At 44.5% G+C, this 20,057-nt stretch overlaps 1 protein-coding gene across 5 annotated transcripts in view; it reads right to left on the bottom strand.

Moving 5' to 3' along the window:
* Positions 1-20,057, bottom strand: part of LOC129813574 (caytaxin-like) — a 45,180-nt gene that overhangs the window by 7,242 nt on the left and 17,881 nt on the right. For 2 of the 5 annotated variants that reach the window (XM_055865889.1, XM_055865892.1), the window contains 4 exons: positions 19,368-19,499; positions 18,124-18,210; positions 17,347-17,445; positions 16,755-16,790 (listed from right to left, as the gene is read on the bottom strand). In XM_055865889.1, coding sequence (XP_055721864.1) covers positions 16,755-16,790; positions 17,347-17,445; positions 18,124-18,210; positions 19,368-19,499 — 354 coding nt within the window. Of the gene's footprint in view, positions 1-6,256; positions 8,610-13,659; positions 13,702-16,754; positions 16,791-17,346; positions 17,446-18,123; positions 18,211-19,367; positions 19,500-20,057 lie in introns of those variants that run through there. The other 3 variants (XM_055865890.1, XM_055865891.1, XM_055865893.1) reach the window with 3 other exon arrangements.

The following is a 20,057-nucleotide window of genomic DNA, read 5'->3' as shown; positions in this document are numbered from 1 at the left end:
TAACATGGAGGTCTCATGTTTAAGCTGTGATAACATGGAGGTCTCATGTTTAAGGTGTGATAACATGGACGTCTCATGTTTAAGGTGTGATAACATCGACGTCTCATGTTTAAGGTGTGATAACATGGACGTCTCATGTTTAAGTTGTGATAACATGGACGTCTCATGTTTAAGGTGTGATAACATGGACGTCTCATGTTTAAGGTGTGATAACATGGAGGTGTCATGTTTAAGGTGTGATAACATGGAGGTCTCATGTTTAAGCTGTGATAACATGGAGGTCTCATGTTTAAGCTGTGATAACATGGAGGTCTCATGTTTAAGGGTGTGATAACATGGAGGAGAGGACAGAACAGGACATAGGCTGACAGGAAAGGACAGGACTGGATAAGGGAACAGCAGAGGACAGAACAGGGGGACAGGAGAGGACAGAACAGGACAGAGCAAGTGAGGACAATATTTTGATCTGTATCTATAAATCATTTGTTTATTGGACATGAATTATGTAAGGACTATTTATATAGGCTTTGCTTTTGTCAAGTGGGCCAGGAGTTGACCCATGCAGAGCCAAATTTAATGCTCTAACCTAACCAGGAACAACTCTTGGCTCTATATAGGCCTGGAGTTAATCTAAAAGGATCTATTAAAATGTGGCAGTCTCTTCAGTTTTATTACCGGGAAATGGCATTGATACCATTGTGCTTACAGCCTCAGCAGCAACAGCAGGCTTATGTGTGGGTGTGTGTGTGTGCGTATGTGTGTGTGTATAAGAGATAATGTACTCATAAATTGTCACATCTGCTCCTGCTACTCCCTCTGGTATTCATCCGGTGTCTTCTTGATCTGCAGTTACTCCCCCTGTACACTCTCTCTCACTCTCCCTTTTTGTGTGATTGTGTGGTTGGAGAAAGATGTGCTGGAGTCAGAGCAGATACCTACCAGCTGCAACTCGTTCCATAATCAAGACCTCTACAAATACTCAGTCCTGCCACTATACTTTGCCAGATCGTAATCTCTGCTCATTACCGCTCTGTCTCTGGCTCCTGTTTCCTGTTCAACATCTCACCACCCAACTACCTTGCTCTGGATTTTACTCACCAGCACTAGCTTGGATTCCCATCAGGACCTGTTTACCCTGTTCTACTCAGCTAACTCCAACCTCAGTCTCCACATCTGGTTTTTCTGCAACTCATCCAAGCTTCCCCGGATCTGCGCTCCATATATCTTTGTGTAACTATAAATATTTTGGTTCATTCATCCCTGTTTTCTCATCTGATTCTGCTCTTGGGTTCCCCTGTGTCGCTCCGCTTAACAGTACGATCTGGCCTTGAGATGAACCTAGCAGACTCCACTACTCTTCACCAAATTCTTGTTGGTCAAGGCACCCTTCTTGAGCAACATGAGCAAGCCCTGAAAACCCTGTTGGAGAACATCAAGGAATTTTCACAGAGCCTGTCTGACCTACAGGTCCGAACCTCTGCCCAAAGTTCACAACCAGTCTCAAGTCCCTCTTCTCCGCCTCGGGAGCCTTTTGTTCCGACTCCTGAGGGCTATGATGGTAATTTTGGCGCTTGCAGAGCCTTTCTTGTACAATGTTCACTAGTATTTGAGCAACAGCCCTACTCTTATGCTAGTGAACGAGCCAAGATTTATTTTTTGATTGGTTGCCTTCGGGGAGCAGCGCTTTCCTGGGCCACTGCGGTGTGGGAGAGACAGTCACCTATCTGCTTCTCCTATGGTGGATTCACTGATGAGATGAGGAAGGTCTTCGATCACCCGGTCTGTGTAAAGGATACGGCTAAACAACATCTGTCCCTTCGTCAAGGCTCCCAGAGTGTGGCTGAACTGGCATGTGAGTTCCGCACCCTCGCCGCAGAGAGCGGCTGGAATGACGAGGCCCTTCAGGGAGCATTCCGGAACGCACTTACTGAGACCCTCAAAGACGAGTTGGTGTCCAGAGAGGAGCCCGATGGACTTGACGAACTCATTTCTCTCACTATCCGCATTGACAACCGTCTCTGTGAGTGTCGGAGGGAGAGGAGAGGTAGGGTTGCATGTCCCATAACATCTGCTTCAGAGCCTTGCTCTCTTTCGCCGACTGCGTCACATCTTCAGGCATGTTCTAATCCTGAACCCATGCAGCTCGGCCGGACCCGTCTATCTCCAGAGGAGAGGCAGCGACGTATCAGTACTAGGAGCTGTCTATATTGTGGCCAGGTTGGTCACCTGGTCTCCACTTGTTCCCTGTGTCCAGCAAAAGAGGGGGCTCAGCAGTAGTGGAGGATATACTGTTGAGCCAAATCGCCTGCCCATCATCTCTCAGACCCCTGCTTGAGGCCAACCTTGTGTGGCAGAGACAGGCTTTTCCTCTGCCTGTTCTCATTGATTCAGGCGCAGACGAGAGCTTTCTGGACCGAGGGGTCGTTAATAAGTTGGGTCTGGAGACTGTTTCACTCGATTCACCTCTGGATGCCAACGCTCTCAATGGAAAGCTACTCTTCCGTGTTTTGGAGAGAACTGTTCCTGTTATCCTGCGTCTCTCTGGAAATCACCTAGAAAATATCAGTTTCCACATAATCAACTGTTCTCACTCACCTCTGGTTCTGGGCCATCCATGGTTAAAGCTACACAACCCACAGATTGACTGGTCCACCGGAAGGGTAACTACTTGGAGTACATTTTGTCATTCTAATTGTCTACATTCTGCCCTTCCTCCTGCCTTGTCTGCACCCCAGTCCATTCCAGAAACCCCAGACCTGTCTTCTGTTCCTCCAGAATATCACGGTCTAGCTCTTGTATTCAGTAAGCACCACACCCCATCTCTGCTGCCTCATCGGCCGTACGACGGTGCTATCGAGCTTCAGCCTGGAGCTCCTCTCCCCAGTAGCAGGTTGTATAACCTCTCTTGCGCCGAGCAAGAAGTCATGGAAGAATACATCCAGGATTCACTGGCTGTCGGACATATCAGGCCTTCTTCCTCTCCGGTGGGAGCGGGGTTTTTCTTTGTCAAGAAGAAGGATGGGTCACTGAGGCCATGCATAGACTTCCGTGGATTGAATCGTATCACTGCCAGGAACAAGTATTCCTTGCCCCTTATCAGTGCTGCTTTTTCCCCCCTCCATGGTTCCACAGTGTTTACTAAACTTGACCTCCGGAATGCCTACCACCTTGTCCGCATCAGACAAGGGGACGAGTGGAAAACGGCGTTCAACACACCACTTGGACATTTAGAGTATTTGGTTATGCCTTTTGGTCTCACTGACGCCCCTGCTGTTTTTAGGAGCCTGGTTAATGATGTCCTGAGGGATGTCATTGGGCGTTTTGTTTTTGTCTATGTAGATGATATTCTTATTTTTTCGAAGGACCTTGAGGGTCACAAGCAACATGTCCACCAAGTTCTCCAAAGGCTATTGGAGAATAAGGTATTTGTGAAGGCTGAGAAATGTGAGTTTCATGTTTCCTCTGTGTCCTTATTGGGTTACATTATTGCTCAAGGACAGCTACGAATGGACCCTACCAAGGTTAGGACAGTCACAGAGTGGCCTGTGCCTGCGAATCTGAAGCAGTTACAGCGTTTCCTGGGGTTTGCCAATTTTTATAGACGGTTCATCCGTGACTACAGTTGTTTGGCAGCGCCTCTTACCACTCACCTCCACCTCCACTCCGTTTCACTGGTCCCCAGAGGCAGAGGCAGTGTTCTGGGAACTCAAGCACCGCTTCACCTCTGCACCAATCCTTACCCAGCCAGACCCAGAACTCCAGTTCGTCCTCGATGTGGACACTTCCGACACCGGGGTAGGTGCAGTCCTGTCTCAACGTTCTCCCTCGGATCAGAAGCTCAATCCTGTGCCTTCTTGTCCCGAAAGAAGACATTTTGAAATAGGTAACCGGGAACTCCTGGCTGTTAAGCTGGCTCTTGAGGAGTGGTGTCCCTGGTTAGAGGGTTCGGTCCTTACCTTCATTGTGTGGATGGATCACAAAAATCTAGCCTACATCTAGATCGCCAAACGTCTGAACTCTCGGTAGGCCAGGTGGGCATTGTTTTTGGAAGATTCAACTTCACACTCACTTATCGCCCCGGATCTAAGAATACCAAGCCTTACGCCCTCTCCCGTCAGTTCACCGCAGACAACACAAGTTCCGAGCTAGAAACCATTATGCCATCCTCCTGCATCGTTGCTGCTGTCTCCTGGGAGATTGAGTCCCGTGTTCGTCAGGCTCAGCTGAACCAGCTTGATCCTAGAAACGGTCCTCGTAAGGCTCTGTTTATGCCAGATTTAGTTTGTTCTGATGTTCTTCAATGGGCCCATTCTACGCACCTCACCTGTCACCCTGGCATGAACCGGACTGTCGCCTTCCTGCATCAGCGATTTTTGTGGCCCACCATGGAGAAAGACACTCGGGAATTCATCTCCGCCTGCTCGGTCTGGGCTTGGAACAAAGCCTCCGCCAAACCTACATCTGGTCTGCTTTGTCCTCTTCCCGTACCCAGTCGCCGCTGGTCACGTATAGCTTTGGACTTCGTCACTGGGCTTCCCCCATTGCATGGTAACTCAGTCATCTTCACTATTATTGACTGATTTTCCAAAGAGGCTCACTTCATTCCCCTCTCCAAGCTTCCTTCCTCCCGGGAGACTGCGGACCTGCTGGTATCCCATGTTTTGCGGCTGCATGGTATCCCTAGTGAAATTGTTTCTGACAGAGGACAGTTTACATCCCAGGTATGGAGAGCCTTCTGCACAGCTCTGGGTATTAATGTCAGCCTTTCATCTGGATATCACCCCCAGACCAATGGCCAGACCAAGCGGGCCAACCAGGAGTTGGAAACTGCAATACGCTGTGTGACTTCGGCTAACCCTTCCTCCTGGAGTGCCCAGCTACCCTGGGTGAAATAGGCCCACAACACCCTAATCAATGCCTCATCAGGTATGTCTCCCTTTGAGTGTGCTCTGGGTTACCAACCTCCCTTGTTCCCTGCCCAAGAGGTCGAAGTAGCGGTGCCCTCAGACCAGGACCACATGCGCCGTTGTCGTAGCACCTGGAAGAGGGCCCGGGCTGCCCTTCTTCATGCCTCCACCAGAACCTAATCCCAAGCTAACTGTCGCCATGCTTCAGCCCCAGTCTACACTCCAGACCAAAAGGTATGGCTATCATCCAAGGACTTGCCCCTGAAAGTGGTTTCCAAAAAACCACCTCCCCGATTCATTGGCCTCTTTGAGATTGATCGTGTCATAAACCCCTTTGCTGTTCATCTGAAACTCCCAGACTCTCTCAAAATTCACCCCACCTTCTATGTATCCTTAATTAAACCAGTCTGCTCCTGTCCCCTCCTGCAGCTGCTCATCCACCCCCTCGGCTCATCGACGACCATCCTGCCTATACCGTCCGGCGGCTTTTGGATGTGCGCCATCAGGGCCGAGGTTGGCAGTATCTGGTGTACTGGGAGGGATACGGGCCTGAGGAGCGCTGCTGGGTGCCCCGTCGTCACATTCTGGATCCCTCCCTCTTACAGGATTTTCATACCTCACACCCAGACAAGCCAGGTCGTGCGCCAGGCGGCATCCATAGAGGGGGGCGTACTGTCACATCTGCTCCTGCTACGCCCTCTGGTGTTCATCCGCTGTCTTCTTGATCTGCAGTTACTCCCCCTGTACACTCTCTCTCTCCCTCTCCCTCTCTGTGTGATTGTGTGGTTGGAGACAGGTGTGCTGGAGTCAGAGCAGATCCCTACCAGCTGCAACTCGTTCAATAATCAAGACCTCAACAAATACTCAGTCCTGCCACTTCCACTCTGCCAGATCGTAATCTCTACTCATTACCGCTCTGTCTCTGGCGCCAGTCTCCTGTTCCACATCTCACCACCCAACTACCTTGCTCTGGATTTTACTCACCACCACTATCTTGGATTCCCATCAGGACCTGTTTACCCTGTTCTACTCAGCTAACTCCAACCTCAGTCTCCACATCTGTTTTTTCTGCAACTCATCCAAGCTTCCCCGGATCTGCGCTCCATATATCTTTGTGTAACTATAAATATTTTGGTTCATTCATCCCTGTTTTCTCATCTGAGTCCGCTCTTGGGTTCCCCTGTGTCGCTACGCCTAACATAAATAACAGCAATAAAAGCTCTCTGTTTTTAGCTGCCAGTCAATTAAACTACTAATTAAAAAACATTCCACTCACGATAACAATCACACTTTAATAGGTCAAATAATATGGAGAGGCTGTTTCGACAGCAAGAACTGGAGTATCTTGATTGGATTTTTCAAACAAAATTTTATTACAAACAATGAACAGCACATACTAATATATAAGTTCACATAATTTAAAGAGTTAGTTCGGTTCTTTAAATGCATTGCATCATATGTGTAACAATAGATTCAATGTAAAGTAAGATCTCTACATGGAAATAGAGGAATTGAGACAGACCATCAATAAACCAGGAAACTAAGATCATCAGTAATGTTTTGATCTATCCTGTGTACCAGTCTGTACTATCATTCCATTCCTTGCCACTCCAAAACATGGCATGACGAGAAGTGGCGAGGCGTGAAATGATAACAGAAACATACTGGTACCCAGGCTAGTTTTTTTACCGAGGCTAGTTTAAAAAAAATTCCGAGATGATGAGGAAGAACATTTTAACCAGCATGCCATCTGTCTAGTAACCTTCAGAAAACACAACAACACACAAAGGAGCAATAGAGAAAGCTAAAACACATTTCATTCGTTACAGTAGGAACAACCTCTGAATTAATTTGGTCAGTTCAGAAGAGGAACTGCTTATTGCACATTATTTAAAAACATTAGAATTTATACATTGAAGAAAAAAAGATAACCAAAACACTTATATCAAACATTATTGCTTGTTGCACACATATACCTCCATACTTGTATTACAGCAATGTTAATACATTACATTATTACAATGTTATTACAACTATGTACATCTGGCTTGTACCAACCAAAGCCTGTTCTTGTCCCTTTGAAGGAAATAAACACATTTCACAGAGTTTATCCAGCCGTCTGGCATCAGACCAATGACTGTTCATCATGCAGTAGGCTAGATCACAGCTGATTTATTCATGCAAGGAGAAACGGTAAGTGGAAGCGAGGCTATCTGCCAGGGTAGGTTTATTCCACGGGTCAGAGGTCAGGCTATCTGCCAGGGTAGGTTTATTCCACGGGTCAGAGGTCAGGCTATCTGCCAGGGTAGGTTTATTCCATGGGTCAGAGGTCAGGCTATCTGCCAGGGTAGGTTTATTCCACGGGTCAGAGGTCAGGCTATCTGCCAGGGTAGGTTTATTCCACGGGACAGAGGTCTGGCTATCTGCCAGGGTAGGTTTATTCCACGGGACAGAGGTCTGGCTATCTGCCCGGGTAGGTTTATTCCACGGGACAGAGGTCTGGCTATCTGCCAGGGTAGGTTTATTCCATGGGACAGAGGTCAGGCTATCTGCCAGGGTAGGTTTATTCCACGGGACAGAGGTCAGGCTATCTGCCAGGGTAGGTTTATTCCACGGGACAGAGGTCAGGCTATCTGCCAGGGTAGGTTTATTCCACGGGACAGAGGTCAGGCTATCTGCCAGGGTAGGTTTATTCCACGGGACAGAGGTCAGGCTATCTGCCAGGGTAGGTTTATTCCACGGGACAGAGGTCAGGCTATCTGCCAGGGTAGGTTTATTCCACGGGACAGAGGTCTTGCTATCTGCCAGGGTAGGTTTATTCCACGGGACAGAGGTCTGGCTATCTGCCAGGGTAGGTTTATTCCACGGGACAGAGGTCAGGCTATCTGCCAGGGTAGGTTTATTCCACGGGACAGAGGTCAGGCTATCTGCCAGGGTAGGTTTATTCCACGGGACAGAGGTCAGGCTATCTGCCAGGGTAGGTTTATTCCACGGGACAGAGGTCAGGCTATCTGCCAGGGTAGGTTTATTCCACGGGTCAGAGGTCAGGCTATCTGCCAGGGTAGGTTTATTCCACGGGACAGAGGTCAGGCTATCTGCCAGGGTAGGTTTATTCCACGGGACAGAGGTCAGGCTATCTGCCAGGGTAGGTTTATTCCACGGGACAGGGGTCTGGCTATCTGCCAGGGTAGGTTTATTCCACGGGACAGAGGTCAGGCTATCTGCCAGGGTAGGTTTATTCCACGGGACAGAGGTCAGGCTATCTGCCAGGGTAGGTTTATTCCACGGGACAGAGGTCAGGCTATCTGCCAGGGTAGGTTTATTCCACGGGTCAGAGGTCAGGCTATCTGCCAGGGTAGGTTTATTCCACGGGACAGAGGTCAGGCTATCTGCCAGGGTAGGTTTATTCCACGGGACAGAGGTCAGGCTATCTGCCAGGGTAGGTTTATTCCACGGGTCAGAGGTCAGGCTATCTGCCAGGGTAGGTTTATTCCATGGTACAGACAGACCAGGGTATCTGCTGTGTGGAAAGTAAGACCAGGTAGGATGATGTTGATGTAATGTCAGGAGCCCTCTTCACCCACACACCAGTCCTCATCATTTCTCCATCAGTCCTTTATCTTCAGCCAAGAAGTATTTTACCCTGTATTGATAGACATTATCCTCATGAATCCTTAGCAGGGTTGTGGATTCTTGTTTTACCTGGAATGGTTTTAGATAGACATACATTTAAATCATCATCATTATCACCACCATCATCATCGTTGTCGTCATCACTATCACCATCACCGTCATCATCATCACTACCACCACAACCACCATCACCAACATCACCACCACCACCACCACCATCATCATCACCATCACCATCACTACCACCACCAACAATAACTTCATATAAAGAACAATAGCTGAGCCAGTATCTGAATTCTCATCATTGATATCATTCCACTGAGGAACCCCTTGAGTTATACCGCCTCAGTTTAATGATTTATATTGTCCTCTACTTCCTGTACAGAACGGATAGTGTCTCTTCCTCTATTCCAGCCCAGATCCCTGGTGTATGTCCCTGCCTAAATGGCAGCTTCCATTAACCTTACTCTTACAGTACAGTGTAACATCAAAGAACACCGCCGCTTGCGGGCAGAGCTTTGGTCTCTAGTGTAACCGGGCGGTCTTGGAAGTTAACCACCTTCATGGGCAGGGGCATCATGCATCCATCATGCCTCACAAGTCCTCAACTAGCAGCTTCATTAAATAGTACCCGCAAACACCAGTCTCAACGCCAACAGTGAAGAGGCGACTCCACAATGCTGACTTTCTAGGCAGAGTTCCTCTGTCCAGTGTCTGTGTTCTTTTGACCATCTTAATCTTTCATTTTTATTGGCCAGTCTGAGATATGGCTTTTTCTTTGCAACTCTGCCTAGAAGGCCAGCATCCCGGAGTCGCCTCTTCACTGTTGACGTTGAGACTGGTGTTTTGCGGGTACTATTTAATGAAGCTGACAGTTGAGGACTTGTGAGGCGTCTGTTTCTCAAACTAGACACTCTAATGTACTTGTCCTCTTTCTGAGTTGTACACCGGGGCCTCCCACTCCTCTTTCGATTCTGGTTAGAGACAGTTTGCGCTGTTCTGTGAAGGGAGTAGTACACAGTGTTGTATAAGATCTACAGTTTCTTGGCAATTTCTCGCATGTAATAGCCTTCATTCTTCAGAACAAGTATAGACTGACGAGTTTCAGAAGAAAGTTATTTGTTTCTGGCCACTTTGAGCCTGTAATCAAACCCACAAATGGTGATGCTCCAGATACTCAACTAGTCTAAAGAAGGCCAGTTGTAATTGCTTCTCTAATCAGCACAACAGTTTTCAGCTGTGCTAACATAATTGAAAAAGGGTTTTCTAATGATCAATTAGCCTTTTAAAATTATAAACTTGTATTAGCTAACACATTGTGCCATTGGAACACAGGAGTGATGGTTGCTGATAATGGGCCTCTGTACGCCTATGTAGATATTCCATTAAAAAAACAGCCGTTTCCAGCTACAATAGTCATTTACAACATTAACAATGTCTACACTGTATTTCTGATCAATTTGATGTTATTTTAATGGACAAAAATGTGCTTTTCTTTCAAAAACCATGACATTTATAAGTGACCCCAAACTTTTGAACGTTAGTGTATATATATATTTTCTGCCTAGATTATCTAAGCACACCTCTTTACCTGTTCAATTGTTATTTTAATTAATGATACACCTTTTTATGCCTTAGTAGTTTAGTACGACTGTCACACTGGTTATAACCAAATAATGAAAGCATTTTTAGTCTTTTGCCAGCAGGTATTTAGACAAGCTACTCTAACCTGATTGGTAAGGCTGAAATAGTTTGGTAGCTAGTTATGAGGTTGGGAGATTGGGAACCTATCTAGCTGGTTAGCTAAAGCCAATTTCATCACATTGCTAGGTGGCTAGTATTACAGAGAAACAACTAAACATGTTTGTTTTATTTATTAATCAAGAAGGAATCAAAAGGCTACATAGCTTGATCACATTAATTTACATACTTCCTGCCACTCCTGCCCTTCACCGGCAGCTAAAATCAAATGAAATGCTGAGTGTGTCACTTAACACTCTCTCTCCTTCACTCACGCTACTGTCTGCACACTACTAGAGCAGGGGTGTCCAACCTTTTCTAGCATGAGAGCTACTTGTATATTATGAAACATGTCGTGAGCTACTCCCCCCCCCCCAAAATCCTAGCTTCCCTAGCCCAAATTTTCCGTTATATTTTTCCTGGTTTTCAATGTTTTTACTCTCAAAATTGCTATTATTTATAGAGAAACAACGCAAGTAGATGTAAGAAGTCTGTGTCAATGCTTAAATATAATAATTCAGATTTTGCAAAAGAAGAATGTGCTGGTCTAGTGACGTTTTTACTGCGGCATACTATATGTCATGACAGATTTTACAAAACAAAAGCCCAGCAGATTGATACAAATAATCATGATATGATTCTGCCACGTAAGCCTACTTTGCAGTTAACATTTAACTGAGAAGGTTTTGGGGACAGTCTTTCTCAACAGAAAATGTATAAGATTTAGAGTTATCATAACCGTCTACATGAAGTGAATGATAGACAAATGTGCGCAGCACACTAAAATACAGGGGCAATATTGCTGGGAATTAATTGGCTGATATTGTGTTATGTTTTGGCTTTTTAAGCCAATTGTGACTAACCAGGGGTGGGATAATGTCAATGTGGATTTGATTGGATAGTAGCCCGGGAGCTAGAGGTGTATGATACTTGTGAGATTTGCGTGGTCCAGTCAGTGTGCCCCCTCCTCAAAATACCGCTTTCAGAAAGTCTTATAAATCATTAGGATAAAACATGGGCTTGAAAATTAAATGTAGTAATTCATTTAATATCTGAAAAATGGACAAAATTATAATATATATACAGTACAGCCCGCAGTCTACTATATAAATACAACTCAACATCCCAAAGTGGGCATACAGTACAGCCCGCAGTCTACTATATAAATACAACTCAACATCCCAAAGTGGGCATACAGTACAGCCCGCAGTCTACTATATAAATACAACTCAACATCCCAAAGTGGGCATACAGTACAGCCCGCAGTCTACTATATAAATACAACTCAATATCCCAAAGTGGGCATACAGTACAGCCCGCAGTCTACTATATAAATACAACTCAACATCCCAAAGTGGGCATACAGTACAGCCCGCAGTCTACTATATAAATACAACTCAACATCCCAAAGTGGGCATACAGTACAGCCCGCAGTCTACTATATAAATACAACTCAACATCCCAAAGTGGGCATACAGTACAGCCTGCAGTCTACTATATAAATACAACTCAACATCCCAAAGTGGGCATACAGTACAGCCCGCAGTCTACTATATAAATACAACTCAACATGCTGCAGTGGCTAATTCCTCATTAATATCATTCCACTGAGGTAAGCTAGTTCTTGTGTTATATTTCAGTGTATTTATTGATCCTCTCCCCCCTGTACACAAGAGACAGTGTACCTTCCTCCCTCCCCGTCCCCCTGCCATTCCAGGGATATTAACCAAGGCCCTTGGTGTATCAGCCTATCTCAATGGCAGCTATGGTAAGGGTTATGGCTTATGATATATAGACCACTAGGACACATAGCACAGTCTGCGACAGACAGAAACACTGGTGGTGTAATGCTGGGGTTTTGGGGAGGTAGGGGTGCTGAGACATTGAGGTGGTGGGGCGAGCGCAGTGGTTTCCTGGGGTGATGAGGAAGAGAGGGCATTGTAAAATAAACACCTGCTGGGGTGCTTGAACACTGGGGTGGTGAACACTAGGGTGGTGTGACACCAGGGTGGTGAAACACTAGTGTGATGAGACACTAGGGGGTGAGTGGCAGGGACACTGAGGTAGTGGACACTGGGTGTGGTGAGACACTAGGGTGGTGAAACACCAGGGTGGTGAAACACTAGGGTGGTGTGACACCAGGGTGGTGAAACACCAGGGTGGTGAAACACTAGTGTGATGAGACACTAGGGTGGTGATACACTAGGGTGGTGAGTGGCAAGGACACTGAGGTAGTGGACACTGGGTGTGGTGAGACACTAGGGTGGTAAACCACTAGGGTTTTGAGACACTAGGGTGGTAGAGGGCTGGGACACTAGGGTGGTTACACTAGGGTGTTGAGACACTAGGGTGAGGAAACACTAGGGCGGTGGAGGTCTAAGATACTAGGGTGAGGAAACAGAAGGGTTGTTGAGGGCTGTGACACTAGGGTGGTGAGACACTAGGTTGGTGAGACTCTAGGGGGAGGGTACTTCCCTAGTCTCAACCGTGTTGTTTTTCAACCAGCTGCAACTCTGTTCTAGTTATGTCCTGGTAATGTTTCCTAGTATAAATAGCCCTGAACTTTGGCAGTGATAGAGAGATACAATGTGCTAAGGAGAGGAGCAGATGAGCTTTATGTAACAGACTTTAAATTAATGTGAAGAGGGAGAAGGGGGGGAGGTACCCAGGTACGTATATTTAAATGGAGAGTCCTAATGTCCTAATGTGAAGCATGGACAGGCTGACACAGTTAAAAACCTAAGAAGAGGTTGTCCTGTAGATACATGTCCTAATGACGTCCTCTTAATAGACGTCGATCATAAAGTTCAGTCAAATTGACTGACATGAAAACCTTGTGATCAGTTAAAACAGAGTGCAGTTGTTAGAACTGATAGGGAGAGATGTTACCTAATGTCAAAGGTTGTGACCTGTGTCCTCTAACATTGACCTCCGCCTGTAAACACGTCTCAGCGGAAGCGTCATACCTACACAGCTCCTGCTGTGTGTTGTAGCCTGTTGTTGCCACAATTCAATACGAACTTGTGATTGTGACGCAAAGCAGTGGGTCGCATAGCTCTGGTCCAGGGTGTTATGTGCGTCTTTCCGATGCTGAGCCTCATTGTCGCATGTAATGCCCTGGATCAGAGCTATGGGTCATTCTGTTTTACCTCAACAAAGCTTCTTCCTAGCCGACAAAGCTGGTCAAAATGATCTCACTACGATCAGTTTACAACCTGAACTGATTGTTATCTGATTGAGATGGCTTCAATTCAACCAATTTTGCCCGCTAGGTTGACTGTGGAAAAGTCTCAGGCAATGTAAAGAAGGAATCAATTGATTTGTGAACCTCTTTGTACTGTACAGAAGCTGTATTGTCTGCACAGTGAAATAGGCTCACCTTTCCGTGGGGGGTGCAGACTTGGCATGCTCCATCTCTTGCCTATGGACTCCATGAGAGATATTTATTATGGGCCGGACATTATAAAGGATAGGACATATGTACACTACAAAAGTATGTGGACACCCCTTCAAATGAGTGGATTCGGCTATTTCAGCCATACCCACTGCTGACAGGTGTATAAAATTGAGCACACAGCCAAGCAATCTCCATAGACAAACATTGGCAGCAGAAAGGCCCATATTGAAGAGCTCAGTGACTTTCAACGTAGCTTCCCCAGTCAACTGTAAGTGCTGTGATTGTGAAGTGGAAACGTCTAGGAGCAACAACGGCTCAGCAGCGAAGTGGCAGGCACAAGGGACCACCGAGCGCCGAAGCGTGTAGCTCGTAAAAAAAGTCTGTCCTCGGTTGCAACACTCACCACCGAGTTCCAAACTGCCTCTGGAAGCAACGTCAGCACAAGAACTGATCGTCGGGAGCTTCATGAAATGGGTTTCCATAGCTGAGTAGCCGCAAACAAGCCTAAGATCACCATGTGCAATGCCAAGCATCAGATGGAGTGGTGTAAAGCTCGCTGCCACTTTGGACTCTGGAGCAGTGGAAACGCGTTCTCTGGAGTGATGAATAACGCTTCACCATCTGGCAGTCCGACAGACTAATCTGGTTTGGCGGATGCCAGCAGAACGCTACCTGCCCCAATGCATAGTGCCAACTGTAAAGTTTGGTGGAGGAGGAAAAACGAAATGGGGCTGTTTTTCATGGTTCGGGCTAGGCCCCTTGGTTCCAAGGGAAATCTTAAAACTACAGCATACAATGACATTCTATACAATTCTGTGCTTCCAACTTTGTGTCAACAGTTTGAGGAAGGCCCTTTCCTGTTTCAGCATGACAATGCCTCCATGCACAAAGCGAGGTCCATACAGAAATGGTTTGTCAAGATCGGTGTGGAAGAAATGGACTGGCCTTCACAGAGCCCTGACCCCAACTTAATTGAACACCTTTGTGATGAATTGGAACGCCGACTGCGAGCCAGGCCTAATCGCCCAACATCAGTGCCCGACCTCACTAATGCTCTTGTGGGTAAATGGAAGCAAGTCCCCGCAGCAATGTTCCAACATCTAGTGGAAAGCCTTCCCAGAAGAGTGGAGGCTGTTTGGACAGCAAAGCGAGGACCAACTCCATATTAATGCCCATGATTTTAACCTGTCTAGGATCAGCGTGGCGCTAGCGGCACACCCCCCCCCCCCCACTGAAAAACCAGTGCCGCGAAATTCAAAAAAAATATTTTTTTTAAATATTTAACTTTCACACATTAAAGTCCAATACAGCTAATGAAAGACACAGATCTTGTGAATCCAGTCAACATTTCCGATTTTTAAAATGTTTTACAGGGAAGACACAATATGTAAAGATGTACATCTATTACCTAAAAACACATTAGCATAATCCACCATCTTTTATTTGTCCACCAACATCAGTAGCCATCACCAATTCGGCTAAACTAAGATATTTATAGCCCCTAACCAACAAAAAAACTCATTAGATGACAGTCTGATAACATATTTATGGTATGGGATAGGTTTTGTTAGAAAAAAGTGCATATTTCAGGTAGACTTCATAGTTTACAATTGCACCCACCATCACAAATGGACTAGAATAATTACAATGAGCAACGTGTTTACCTAACTACTAATCATCAAACATTTCGTAAAAATACACAGCATACACGAATCGAAAGACACAGATCCTGTGAATACAGACAATATTTCAGATTTTCTAAGTGTCTTACAGCGAAAACACAATAAATCGTTATATTAGCTTAGCACATAGCAATTAGCAGCCCAGCATTGATTCTAGCCAAAGTGAGCGATAAAAGTCAACATCGCCAAAAGATATTAATTTTTTCACTAACCTTCTCAGAATTCTTCCGATGACACTCCTGTAACATCACATTACAACATGCATATACAGTTTGATCGAAAATGTTTATATTTAGCCACCAAAATCATGGTTAGACAATGTGAAATGTAGACAAGCTGGTAAAGAAAAAGTCCTTGCGCCACTTAGACAGTGATCTACTCTTATACATAAATACTCATAAACGTGACTAAAAAATATAGGGTGGACAGGGATTGATAGACAATTTAATTCTTAATACAATTGCGTTATTACATTTTTTAATTTATCCTTACTTTTCAATACAATTTGCGCCAAGCGAAGCTACGTCAAAAAACATGGCGTCCTAAGCCACTAAAATGTTTCGACAGAAACACGATTTATCATAATAAAAATGTCCTACCTTGAGCTGTTCTTCCATCAGTATCTTGGGCAAAGGATCCTTTCTTGGGAGAAATCGTCTTTTGGTGGAAAGCTGTCCTCTTGCCATGTGGAAATGTCAACTGCGTTCGGGATGAACTGAAAAGCGTGCCCAACTTTTCACATCGTTGCAAAAATAAATGTCCCAAAATCGCACTAAACGGATATAAATTGCTATAAAACGCTTTAAATTAACTACTTTATGATGTTTTTAACTCCTATAACGAGTGAAAAGATGACCGGAGAAATATAACAGGCTAAACTAACGCTTGGAACAGGTGCGCGCCGGTGTCCTCTAGGCTCATGACGCAGCTCCCAAAGAATGACTAGCTTCAGGGTTTTTTCATTTGTAGGGCCTGTGAACGCGCAATCGACCCCGTTGGAATCGTCATCACGTAAAGGCATCCAGGGGAAGACGTAAGAAGTGTCCGTATAGTCATAGCAACGACAGTGCCCTTTTAACTAACTTCAGAAAAGTGGCCAACATTTCTCAAATCTGACTCCATGTCAGGGAAATTGCTGTAGAATGGGCTCTGTTCCACTTAGAGACAAAATTTCAACTCCTATAGAAACTATAGACTGTTTTCTATCCAATAATAATAATAATATGCATATTGTACGATCAAGGATTTTGTGGGAAGCCGTTTAAAAAATTAGCCAAATTAGCATAAATAGTCTAAACAGCGCCCCCATCCCCAACAGGTTAAAATGAGATGTTCGACAAGCAGGTGTCCACATACTTGTATTTACGCTTACCACATAAAACATGTCTCTGTTACCTTTCTTTTTGTGCTGTCATCTTCTGGTCATCATATCTGGAAATAAATACAACTAGTGTGAGTGTAATGTTGTTGGTTTTTTACTTCAGAAACAACTAGTTTAGTTAAATTTTCTATTCCTGGCAGCTAACCATCTTTGCAACCTGATATTGAGAGGGATCACTCTGATTTAGACCCTTATATTAAAAGCTCTCTTATGTTGCGTTTACTCAGACCAATTCTGATCTTTTGCCCAATTACGGGCAAAAGAGCTGATCTGATTAGTGGAAGAAGATTAGAATAAGACTGTCTGTGTAAACACATATAGATCTACATACATGTACTCATTCCGTACATATATATAACAGGAGGCTGCTGATGGGAGGATCGCTCATAATAATGTCTGCAACGGAGCAAATGGGTTTGATGTATTTGATATCATTCCACTGATTCCGCTCCAGCCATTACCACGAGCCCGTCCTCCCTAATTAAGGTGCCACCAACCTCCTGTGATATACATAGCACACACCCTAGCTAAGCTGTGTCTCCGGTAAGGTGAGCAGGCTGAACAAGGTGCCTCATCGGTGACCCCTGGTGGCGGTTGGGGACTTACTGCAGGACACATTCTGGGATCTGTATGTGATCCATAGGAATCAGCTGGCTCAACTCATCCAATGTGTGAACATAGCGGATCTTATCCAGGAACTTCACACTGCAGCAGAGAGAGAGAGAGAGATGGATGTAGAGAGGAAGATGGATTTTTATAGTCTGAATCACATTCATCTCGGAAGCCTAGAACTAAAATCTTGCATAATTGGGCCAAATGCGATACCAGTTATGTTACAGGGAGTCTGTCCATGAAAGATTAGAACAACTTTAACATTGTTTTCTCTAATGGTTCTTTAGGTTCATATCTCAGAAAGGATCTGAGTCCTGAGGCTGCTCCTCCTTCTGAGTCCTGAGGCTGCTCCTCCCACTTAGGCCCGAGGCTGCTCCTCCCTCTGAGTCCTGAAGCTGCTCCTCCCTCTGAGTCCCGAGGCTGCACCTCCCTCTGAGTCCCGAGGCTGCTCCTCCCTCTGAGTCCTGAAGCTGCTCCTCCCTCTGAGTCCCGAGGCTGCACCTCCCTCTGAGTCCCGAGGCTGCACCTCCCTCTGAGTCCCGAGGCTCCTCCTCCCTCTGTCCCGAGGCTGCTCCTCCCTGCTCCCATGCCCTCCCTCTGAGTCTCGAGGTTGCTCCTCCCACTGAGTCCTGAGGCTGTTCCTCCCTCTGAGTTCCGAGGCTGCTCCTCTCTGAGTCCTGAGGCTACTCCTCTCTGAGTCCTGAGGCTGCTCCTCCCGGCTCCCATGCCCTCCCCAAGTGCAGTGATGATGATGACGATGAGGGGTCTTACCTGATGAAGGGTCTGGAGATGGCCAAGACTGTACGGATGAACCAGGATGGGTGAGCAATGACCAGCCACTTCAGATTCTTCTTCAACCTGCAGAGGACATTAAAATACCATTTACATTAACTGTATGTTCATACAGCATAGGTTACACATCTATAAGCACATTATAATCACGACATTACACATCTATAAGCACATTATAATCACGACATTACACATCTATAAGCACATTATAATCACGACATTACACATCTATAAGCACATTATAATCACGACATTACACATCTATAAACACATTATAATCACGACATTACACATCTATAAGCACATTATAATCACGACATTACACATCTATAAACACATTATAAACATGACATTAAACATCTATAAGCACATTATAATCACGACATTACACATCTATAAGCACATTATAATCAGGACATTACACATCTATAAACACATTATAATCACGACATTACACATCTATAAGCACATTATAATCACGACGTTACACATCTATAAGCACATTATAATCACGACATTACACATCTATAAGCACATTATAATCACGACATTACACATCTATAAGCACATTATAATCACGACATTACACATCTATAAGCACATTATAATCACGACATTACACATCTATAAGCACATTATAATCAGGACATTACACATCTATAAGCACATTATAATCACGACATTACACATCTATAAACACATTATAATCAGGACATTACACATCTATAAGCACATTATAATCACGACATTACACATCTATAAGCACATTATAATCAGGACATTACACATCTATAAACACATTATAATCACGACATTACACATCTATAAGCACATTATAATCACGACATTACACATCTATAAGCACATTATAATCAGGACATTACACATCTATAAACACATTATAATCACGACATTACACATCTATAAGCACATTATAATCAGGACATTACACATCTATAAACACATTATAAACATGACATTAAACATCTATAAGCATATTATAATCATGCCATAACACATCTATAAACACATCATAAACATGACATTACACATCTATAAACACATTATAAACATGACATTAAACATCTATAAGCATATTATAATCATGCCATAACACATCTATAAACACATCATAAACATGACATTACACATCTATAAACACACCATAAATACAATTAACCTGACACAACATTTAAAAGTGTGTTCCGTAAATGATAATTTACCGCCTGTTGATGGTGTGGTAGCACCTCTTTAGCCAGCTGATACCAGGCATCCTCCTGCGAGGCGTAGCTCCGTTCAGATAGATAATCATGTAGTCCTCAGCCACTAACAACTCCAGGCTACTGATCACATAGCTGACGAGAAAACAAACACACAACTCATATTAAATACACATTTCTGAGGGAAAAGTGAAAGAATAATTTGTATGTTTAAGATAATGACTAAAGTATTCCACCCTGAAACCATATAATTATTAAATGCGCATTCTTGAGGGAAAACACATACACAACTCATATTAAATACAAATTCCTGAGGGAAAACTCACACAACTCATATTAAATACACATTCCTGAGGGAAAACGTACACACAACTCATATTAAATACACATTCCTGAGAGAAAACGTACACACAACTCATATTAAATACACATTCCTGAGAGAAAACACACACAACTCATATTAAATACACATTCTTGAGAGAAAACGTACACACAACTCATATTAAATACACATTCCTGAGAGAAAACGTACACACAACTCATATTTAATACACATTCCTGAGAGAAAACGTACACACAACGCATATTAAATGCACATTCCTGAGAGAAAATATACACAACTCATATTAAATACACATTCCTGAGAGAAAACGTACACACAACTCATATTAAATACACATTCCTGAGAGAAAA

This window comes from Salvelinus fontinalis, chromosome 17, assembly GCF_029448725.1.
Source record: "Salvelinus fontinalis isolate EN_2023a chromosome 17, ASM2944872v1, whole genome shotgun sequence".
Classification (NCBI taxonomy): domain Eukaryota; kingdom Metazoa; phylum Chordata; class Actinopteri; order Salmoniformes; family Salmonidae; genus Salvelinus; species Salvelinus fontinalis.
Note: the sequence above shows the minus strand (reverse complement) of the source record. Positions and strands in the feature narration are given on the sequence as shown.